Source organism: Macadamia integrifolia, chromosome 7, assembly GCF_013358625.1.
Source record: "Macadamia integrifolia cultivar HAES 741 chromosome 7, SCU_Mint_v3, whole genome shotgun sequence".
NCBI classification, from domain to species: Eukaryota; Viridiplantae; Streptophyta; class Magnoliopsida; order Proteales; family Proteaceae; genus Macadamia; species Macadamia integrifolia.
In genome coordinates this window covers 13,399,794-13,410,015 of record NC_056563.1, presented here as the reverse complement: position 1 = coordinate 13,410,015, position 10,222 = coordinate 13,399,794, and the positions used below count along the sequence as shown (strand labels likewise).

The 10,222-nt window shown below is 40.2% G+C and overlaps 2 protein-coding genes across 2 annotated transcripts; both read right to left on the bottom strand.

Moving 5' to 3' along the window:
- Window positions 1-1,765: 1,765 nt before the first annotated feature.
- On the bottom strand, window positions 1,766-2,841 carry LOC122084757 (uncharacterized acetyltransferase At3g50280-like). Its single transcript, XM_042653194.1, has one exon. The coding sequence runs from the start codon at window positions 2,831-2,833 to the stop codon at window positions 1,766-1,768; it is 1,068 nt and encodes a 355-aa protein (XP_042509128.1). The 5' UTR covers window positions 2,834-2,841.
- A 2,184-nt stretch (window positions 2,842-5,025) lies between these two features.
- LOC122085035 (uncharacterized acetyltransferase At3g50280-like) lies at window positions 5,026-7,258 on the bottom strand. The gene is made up of 2 exons (XM_042653472.1): window positions 5,441-7,258; window positions 5,026-5,190 (listed from the first exon to the last, which is right to left on the bottom strand). Exon 1 carries the CDS (start codon window positions 6,884-6,886, stop codon window positions 5,516-5,518), a length of 1,371 nt encoding a protein of 456 aa, XP_042509406.1. The 5' UTR covers window positions 6,887-7,258; the 3' UTR covers window positions 5,026-5,190; window positions 5,441-5,515.
- Window positions 7,259-10,222: the final 2,964 nt, after the last annotated feature.

Here is a 10,222-nt window from a genome sequence, read left to right as displayed (position 1 = left end):
TTAACTTTTTTGATAGTTAAATTTCTGTTACAGATGACTTCTTCTATGCCCCCACTCATGATAGCAACTTGTGAAATTTGTAGGAAGAGTTGTGGTAAATATACAACCAAGTCGAGTAAAAATATTGGAAGAGAAATTTTCAAGTGTGAAGATTCATGTAATTTTTTCATGTGGGTGAACCAACTACATCTATGTAGATGTGGTAAAGGTCAATGCAAAGTGCGAACTGCGACGAAAGGTCCAAACAAGGGACAGTATTTTCTATGTTGTCCAAATTCAACTGGGGTAATTTATTTCTACGATTGACCTATACCTATAGATAATTTATGATTTTTGTTTAATTCGATGTTAAATTTCAACGACCCTAATCACATCTATTATTTGATATAGGCTGATAACCGTGGATGTGGTATGTTTGTATGGTTGAAAGATGAAAAACATATCTCTACCATACAACATACATTATGTTCAGAAAGCTCAAGCTCAACATCAACATCATCCAGACCACCTTCCGTTTCGAACGAGTACATGAAAGGATATCTGGAAGGGACACTTAAAGGATTAGAGGACCAAACAAATAAGATGAAAGACATCCTCCATGCATTCAAGTCTTTAGACTTGGAAAAAAAGTGAAAATTTGGGGAATTATGTAATAGTTAACTTGCACAAGGCATTGTTAATATTGTATTTTATTCATCATTTGGAAACCATGTTTTTTTTAGTTGGTGTGTAATATTTTATTGTCCCAAAAGAATTTATATGCATATAGTATTTTAATGTTATTTTTGTAATTATTGACTTAAAAGAAAAGAAAAGAGAGAAAAAAAAAAATCATTTCTGAAACAAGCATTACCAAACAGCAGAACTGTCGTTTCTTGGTTCTGAAACTGTTCTAGAAACAGATTCACCAAACAACTCTAAATCGTTTAAAAACGGCGTTTTGACATAGAAACTGAAATTTCCGTTTCTAACACGAAACGGAGTTTCTGGAACATAAACGACACCAAACGGAGCCGAAACAACTTCAGAATAGTTAGCCAAGAACCCAAGAAAAGCGACTAAACCCAAGAAAGGGAAAGCAACAAAAATCTTCTTTTTTGGGGGAAGGGGAGGAGAACAACCAACTAACAAAAATTGCCAAAAAAAAGAGCAAAGTGGGGAGGAAAAATGAGAGGCGGCTTCCATAAATAGGTTAGATGCCTATTTTTGGAAGGAAGAAGGGAAAATTACATGATTACCCATTTTTGGGTTTTCCTTTACAAAATTACCCACAAAAAGTTTTAGTTAACAAAAATACTCAAAATTAGGTTTGGGTTTACAAAACTACCCACCCAAAGTTTCAGTTAACAAAAATACCCAAAATCCCGTTTGGGTTTACAAAATTACCCAAAATAGTGATTCTTCATCTTCCACATATAACCATGTATTTTTTTATTACTAAAACTTTGAGTGGGTAGTTTTGTAAACCCAAACTCAATTTTGGATATTTTTGTTAACTTAAACTTTAAGTGGGTAATTTTGTAAAGATAAACCTAATTTTGGGTATTTTTGTTAACTGAAACTTTTGATGAGTAATATTGTAAAGAGAAATAAAAAAGTGGGTAATCATGTAATTTTTCTATAGAAGAATCAGTCACTTGATCTGTAGTCACTGCAATTGATGAAATCTGTGTTGCTTCCCAACAAGGTGCTTTTATTTTCTAGACTTGCAAGTTGTTCCTTGACAATTGGCATAAAGATGATTTTAATGCTTCTTTGTGGGAAGTTAAGCAACACCGCATCCATCCATAAACTCTGGGTTGGACTCGAGGGCATTCATACACTTAGGCGGAAGGCTTACCTCCTCGACCACACTTCCTCCCCCTTGGCGCCTTGGGTATGAAGACACTTTCCCATCGAACTTGTTTGCAGACCCACTTCGAACAGCCTCTGCCTTTCCCCACCCAAAGTCGCACCCATACATATCGAATCTGGGTGAGCTCCCCATCATGACTCTACAAGGATCGAAGAAATTGCTAGGCTGGTAAATGAAAGGACTCTTCATCCACCCCTCCACCCACCCTTTCACTTTACTTTCATTGTGGCCATTCAAAACCTCGTGAAATAGCCATGCCGCCCACCCAATTCCATGCCTGAGAAGTTCTTCAACAGTGACCGTTGCGTTCACAGTCTGAACGCAGTTTCCAAAGTAGTCCGGAGATAATGGTGGGTTCAGTCTTGATCTATTATTGATGGCTAACCTGCAACTTGTTTTCTGGTGGCTGGGTAGATGACGGCGTACCCGTGCTATGCATCGCCAGACATGTGCAGACAAGGCTGGGAAGGAGGATTTAGTGGTGGTGTTACACTCAGCTTTAGCCATAGCTTTGAGTTTCGCAATGGATTGTGGTGAGAAATAGAAGAACCTGTCTCTGAGGACCACGGTTGGAAGGTGTCTATCAATGAACTCATCGTTGTGGGAGAAAGGTAAGTTGATTGGACCATGGCCATCGAGAAACCAGCGTTTGAGGACTGGTGGGCGGGAGATGTTATCATAATCATGGTTTCCCTTGACCATAATCCTGCATATCTCGGCCCAAGCATTGAAGAAATGCCAGTAAGAACTGCCATCACCGACGACGTGGTTGAAGGAGCATGCGATGAAGATACCATCCACTAACTCAGTCACCTGCACGGCCAGCAAAGGCAAGGTGTTGATAGCTCTTCTGTCTAGCAGAAAGAATGATTGAAGGATGGGGTGAACGTCGATGGTGGAGAGGATATCTGCCATGGACACGTCTGCAACAGCATGGACAAAATCCACTCCTGGTTTGTTGTTAGCAGTTGTCAACATTGGCTATTGATCCATCCATCTTCTAATTAGTGGGCAGTTATAACTCCCTCTTCCTTGAGTTGCAACAATTTCCACTATATTTGGTCGTGTGATTCCACACCTCATCATGGACCACGTGCCACAACTTCTCCCAAATCTTCTTCTGACGTGTCCATTGTCACTGGATTTTTTTTTTTTAAATGTTTTATTAGCGAGTCAGCTTCCTTGCGTAAGAAAAACTATCTGTCCATTTAGTTCTAACATCTGAACACAATGATCCCCAAATGAGGCTTCCAATAATACTCAGATCATCCTTTGACCCATAGTTAGCAAATTTGGATAAAGGAATTATTCGGACAGAGAATTATTCGGAATAATTCGATTGATTAATTTAAGGATTCGGTCAAAAAAGCGGTCAAAAAAGCTTACTGGGTTTTGTTTTTTTGTTTTTTGTTTTTGGTTTTTTTTTTTTTTTTAAATACTGTTTAAGTGGACCGAATAATTCTGTTTAATTCGGTTCGGTCCGAATTATTCGCGTTTTATATTCACTTTTGAAAAAATCGCGAATTTTACCAAATTTTATTTTTAATTCGGATTCGGTCAAAATTTTTGATTAAATTCGGAAAAATTCGGTTCGGCCAAATAATTCGTGAATTATTCGGCCGAATTGATAACACTGCTCCGACCAGAGGTGCAAGGGACGCTTGGGGAAAATGACCCAAAGAGGCAACTAACGACAAACATCAGATTGGATCTAAACAAGAGGAGTTCATGGCTGGAGAATTATATACTTCTGAAACACAAACCAAGGACCTCTATCAACGGTGAAACACATATTGTCTTCTTAATTGAATGTGAAGATGAATACACCATTATTTTTTTAGTATTTAAAAAAAAAAAAAAGTTTTGAAAAAGTAGTCGATTATGGCATGGCCAGGTGTTGGCTTACCACAATATGCAAAGCTGAGTTGATTTGAACGAAAGTTCATAATCTCAAATTGATATCAGTGAATTCGTTTGGATTAGATCAATATTAGTTAAGACTGATCGAATACATATCTATTAGTACGACCTAAGGCTAAAAAGATAATGAAAACTAATTTTTTAGGGGACAAAAAAGGTATGTTTGCCCCATACTGGGCAATGAATCCCTAGATTTTGTTTTTCTAGGTAATTGTTTTGTTTTTGTTTGTTCAGTGTTGGGGTTTGTATTCAATTATTTATTTATTTTTATTATTTATTTTATTAATTTTTTTTTTTAGAAAAGAAATACTTCATTCATTAATATAGTTGAGAACATCAACAATGGGTTTTGTATGCAAAATTCTAAATTTCCTATGTGTAGTCAAATCAACAATGCACTTAATTTATATCACACATACGTTAAATCGGTAGAGGACTGAGGCAGGGAGATCCCATCTCCCCCATCCTTTTCATCATTGCAGAAGAGGTTTTATGCTGCGGTCTAAGGGAGTTGGTTGCTAAAGGGTTTATTAAAGCCATTGCAGGCCTCACGCTGCTGAAGTTCTGTTGCTTAGCCAAGACCATGACGGCCCGTGTTTCGTCATGGTCTTCCTCAGTTTACTTTCATGGCTGTCCCTTGTTTGCCATGAGTGACGTAATGTATTGTGTTCTTCGTGAACCAATTTTAATGGAAGGAGTTCCGCTTCTGTCTATTCATTCCATGAGTTTGCTTTTCACTTTCAAGTCTTTGGAGCGATCGAGGCATGGAAAGACCTCACTTTCACCCTAGTTAGAAGTTAGTCAATATTCTATTGGCTGTTCTGTCGAGTCTGTACAACTCTGACACGCCCGAACATCTATCACTTTTCTACCGTTCGGATCTGCTTCCAACACACACATAAGACCAGAAATAGACAAGTAATTCCCTGAGGTGCAATAAGATTGAAGACTAATTTCATTCCTGACTAGAGCAAAGCACTACTTAGCCGACTTTTGGATCCCATCATGAAGTCTCGAATTCCTCTTCAGCCAGATGAAGAAATGGATTAAAATAAAACTAGACATCCACACCCAGTTGAAGGAATAGATTTCTTACAAGACTTCCACCAGATCAAAAATCACTCCATTTCAACTACCCCTGCCAATTCTTCCCAAAACAATCACAAAACTCCTTCCAAACTTTTGTGAAAAAATTACAATGGAAGAAAATATAGAAAAAAGATTTCTCAACAACAACACATAATACACACTTGGAAGCAAGAGAAATACTTTTCTTTTTAACCATATCATCTCTTGGAATACAGCCAGCCATTTGATCTTTGGTCAATGTTTCTATTGGGAAAAAAAAAAAAAATCTTTGGTCAATACAATTGACAAGCTTCCCAACATGGTGCTTTATTTTCTCAACTTGCAAGTTTTTTTTCGCTAAAAAGTCATGTATATTAAAAGAAAAAGAGGAAAAAAGAAAAAATAGTACATCAGATGAGGAAGGGAGAAATACCCAACACTCACACTAAAAAGAGAGGGAGAAGCAGAAACTCCACCTTCGGCATTGCCATCAGCAGAATTACGCAACTACCCAACTCCACCAAAAACAAAAAATCTGGAAAGAGAAGAAATTCCTAGGTGAATCTGAACCTAGGCCGACCCTTCTCAACTTGCAAGTTGTTTCTTAGCAATTGGCATAAAGATAATGTTAAAATTGACATGAAAACCACCGCAAACTTAAAGCATTTGGCGCTAGTGGGAAAGCGTCATCGCATCCACAAAGTCTGGGTCGGACTCTAGGGCACTCATAGACTCTGGCGGAAGGCTCACCTCCAAGTCCACACTTCCTCTTCCTTGGCGTCCGGGGTATGAAGAGACTTTCCCATCGAACTTGTGTGCAGACCCACTTCGAACAGCCTCTGCTTTTCCCCACCCAAAGTCGCACCCATACATGTCGAATCTAGGTGAGCTCCCCATCATGACACTACAAGGATCGAAGAAATTTCCAACATGGTAAATGAAATGACTCTTCATCCAGCCCTCCACCCAGTCTCGTACTTTACTGTCATTATGACCAATCACAGCCTCGTGCAACAACCAGGCTGCCCACCCAATTCCATGGCTGAGTAGTTCTTCAACAGTGACTGTTGCGCTCACAGTCTGAATGCAGTTTCCAAAGTAGTCCGGGGATAATGGTGGGTTCAGTCTTGATCTATTATTGATGGCTAACCTGCAACTCGTTTTCTGGTGGCTGGGTAGATGACGGCGTGCCCGCGTTATGCATCGCCAGAGATGTGCAGACAAGGCCTGGAAGGAGGATATAATGGTGGTGTTACACTCGGCGTTAGCCTTAGCTTTGAGTTTCGCAATGGATTGTGGCGAAAAATGGAAGAACCTCTCTCTGAGGACTACGGGTGGAAGGTGCCTATCAATGAACTCATCGTGGTGGGAGAAAGGTAAGTTGATTGGACCATGGCCATCGAGAAACCAGCGTTTGAGGACTGGTGGGCGTGAGATGTTATCATAATCATGGTTTCCATTGACCATCATCCTGCATATCTCAGCCCAAGCATTGAAGAAATGCCAATAAGAAGTGCCATCACCGACGACGTGGTTGAAGGAGCATGCGATGAAGATTCCATCTAGTAACTCAGTCACCTGCACGGCCAGCAAAGGCAAGGTGTGGCCATCGTGATTGATAACATTGTCTAGAAGAAAGAATGATTGAAGGATGGGGTGAACGTCGATGGTGGAAAGGATATCTGCCATGGACACATCTGCGACAGCATGAACAAAATCCACTCCTGGGTTGTTGTTAGAATCCAGAGAAATAGAGTAAGATTGTGGGTCGTCTTGTTTATGGGTGACGAAGTGGCCGGCCAGGGGAAGGAAATGGACAAGGGTACGGGAAAGGGAATCCTTAAGGTAATCGATGATGGTAATGGAAGAAGGGTCTTTGGTTGGGAGAGGTTTGGAAAAGAGAAGACCCTTCTGGATGTGGTAGGCGGAAACCATGGCGAGATCCCATGCGCTCAAGTGGAAAAGCTGGTTTGATTGGTCTGAAACGCAGTCAGGTTTGATGGAGCTTCTTGAGATGTGCCGAACAGCCGGATGACTCTCCATAGTCTTGATTACTGGTTCGATATCCACCTAACAGAGTAGGATAAAAAGATATATTGGTAATGCTCTACTGCTCCTATATAAGAACAGGGCAGTTACTCTCGTGTCTAACTACCCAGCGCAGTCGGTAAAGGTGGAAGATGCGGGTCTATGACTCCATGGAAGAGTGGTGGATTAATGATTAAGAATTAAATATGCCTAAAATAGTTGGTGAAGCTGAGGTCTCGACTTCAAATCTTTTGACCATTACCTCCCCTCTCCTTATATCTTCTACAGGGTAAGTACTAGGTACTGATTAAAAAATATATATTTAAGAAAAAGATGGAGACCATGGAAATATCCTAGAAACCATGTAAGTGTATTGTAGTCTAGAATCAGATGGATAGGTAGATTTTTCTCTTTTATAATAAGACAGAAATTATAGTCAAGTTGAAACTTTCAAAAACGACCTTGAATAAGAGATTTATATGTTGATTATGTTCCTTTCTGGCTTCTTCCTTCGCACCTGAACTGAAAGAGCTGGGTAGCTTCCCTCCCAGTTCTGGTTTCCTCCTTCGGATGTGATGGAAGGAAGCTGGCTCTTCAAGCACATTAGAGGTACCTTTGTAAATACGCTAGTAAGTGTGGATCGGACTCAGATTGGATTCGGATTTTTAGGCCGCTGAGTCAACTGCCTCGGATTCTTCGTAGAGTGATCCCGCGCTTCATAGTGATTAGCAAGAAAGAACTTTTATAAGGGAACATGTTGCATTTCTGTCCATTTCGTGAACACTATTCCAACCTACCTAGACGAAGACTCGATGCGACCAAATGGTTGGTAATATCTTTTCTCTTTTATTTTATTTTATTTTATTTTTTTATTTTTTCTAAAGGATGATTTTTATTAAAATGAAAGAGAAAGGAAAATTACATCAACAAACAACCAGAGCCAAACCTCCCCCACCCCCCACCTTTGGCATTGCCATCAGTAGGGAGAGGGAGAGGGAGAGGGAGAGGAAAAAAATTAGCAAAATCTATAATTAGGTCTTCCATTAGCATCTCTGGTAAGAAGCCCCACAACATGACTTGGGAAGTTTACATTAGATCCGGAGATCCCAATCTTGGTTGCATCTCTTGCTAAGAAATCCACAATGGAATTCCCCTCTCTGAAAATGTGAGATATTTTCTAATTAATCCCGTCCAAATATGGTTTTAGGAAAGCCCAACATTGAGCTGCAAACCAGGGGATCTTCCGTGCTGTACCAGCATCACAACCGAAGAAGAGTCTTAAAGCCCAAGTCTCTAGCACGAATAGGACCTTCCATGAGCCCTTCCATCCCAGCGTGAAACACCCATGTAACCCCCATGAAGATTTTATATGATCCCAGAACTCTTTCCAGACAGTCTCTAAAAACTCCACTAGTACCTGCACGCCCTGGATTTCCCATCGAGCTGCCGTAAAAATTTAATTTGACCTAGTTTACTTGAGGCTTACACCAATGTACGTCTAAAATTGGTCTGACTAGAATTCCCTGCCCCATCAGCCCCAATTTCCTACAACACATCATATCAGCCATGGATCTAATCGCTCCTTTAGTATTTGGTTTGCACCTTTTTAACTCCTTAACAATAGAACGGCACACATACCTGGTGTATCTCCAACCTTCATCCTGCCTCCTCAGGTTTCTCTCTCCAGATACTGTCTGCCACAATAACAATCCCCATCACCTAAGCTTCCTTACAAAAGGCTTGATTTAGCGCTCTTTTCCACCATTGGAAAAGCATAGGAATGGATAATGGAGGCGACCATCCAATATTAAAGCACCCGCAGAAGAAGGACCAAATTTCATTTGCGAAAGGGCAACGAAGAAAAAGGTGGTTCAAGGATTCTTCGTCCACACCACATAAATTGCATTTAGGGGCAAGAGCGATGCCTTTCCTCCTCACCACCTCGTCTGAGGGCAACTTTCCATGGACCAACTTCCATCCAAAAATAGACATTCTAGGTTGCACATTTTTACACCAAACCAAAGATTCCCAAGGAACCTTAGGATTACGAGTCCTAATCTCCTCCCAAGTTGTCTTAACCGAGAAAGATCTGTCCAGCGAGCAGTTCCAGAAAACCTTGTCATCACAATCATACATAAGGATTCTAATATTTTTAATCAAATTAAAAATATCATTCATCTTAGCTGATTGAACAGGAGGCAATTTCCATTGGAAATTTTCAATAAATCTATCCGTCTTCCCCATAAAAATCGGATCATCACTGACCCCCACCTCAATTAGATACTGGACAGAGGAGCCATTTACCCATTTATTTTTTTAGAAATTTATTTTCCTGCCATTCCCTACCATCCAGCGCTCATTATCTGTGACAATTCTCCAAACCTTCCTATTACTAGGCCAGATGGAGGACGTCTTATATCCAGCCCTGGGAGAGCCATTTTTCTTCAAGAAGTGCGCCTTTAAAAAATTAAAAGCATTTGATTCATCAAGTTTTATCTTCCAAGCCAAGTTACAGAGCATGGATTTAATCATATCCCTCAACCTTCGCAGCCCTAGCCCACCTTCCTCCTTTGGCCTACAGCACATATCCCATTTAACAGTGGTTTTCTTTGAAGAATCGACCTCCCCTGTCCATATGAAATTTCGCATCCATCTCTCCATGGTATTGATCATAGAGGAGGGCCACCAATAAACACCAAAGCTATAGTTAGGCATCCCCAAAATAACCGAGCGAACAAGCTCCACTCTCCCAGCCATAGAGAGTAAATTTCATTTGCACCCTGCCAGACAGCCCTTAACCTTGTCCAGAATTTGCAGCAAGGACTCCTTTTTGACCCTACCTTTGAAGATTTCAACACCCAAGTACCGGGTAGGGAAGTTACACATAGGGATGCCTAAAACATCAACAATAGCCTATTTACACTAGGAAGGAACCGAACCTAAGAACAACTTAGGGCCCGTTTGGTAACGTTTCTGCCATTTCCGTTTCAAGAAACGGCAGAAACATAAATTTTCGTTTCTAGAAATAGAAACAGAATTGAAGGTGTTTGATAAGTCGTGTTTTTAGAAGTCGATGGTAACCAGTGAAAGAATTACCACAAGTCGTTTCCAGAAATTCACCTGGGTCGTTTCTTGAATCATAAATAAGTAAAAATTTCTATTTCTATTTCAAAAAATAAGTGAAACGGAACAGTTTTATCAAACGCTTTTTGCTCCGTTTATGCTGTTTCTGGAAACAGAAACGGCAGAAACGCGTTTCTTGAAACATTATCAAACGAGCCCTTACTCTTTTCGAGGTTTATTCGCTGACCAAAAAATTCTTCATATTTCGAAAGAAAAATCTTTAGATTC

Bases quoted from the DNA above. Each gene is read 5' to 3' on its own strand.
- LOC122085035 (XM_042653472.1), bottom strand. From the start codon at position 6,886: ATGGAGAGTCATCCGGCTGTTCGGCACATCTCAAGAAGCTCCATCAAA.
- LOC122084757 (XM_042653194.1), bottom strand. From the start codon at position 2,833: ATGTTGACAACTGCTAACAACAAACCAGGAGTGGATTTTGTCCATGCT.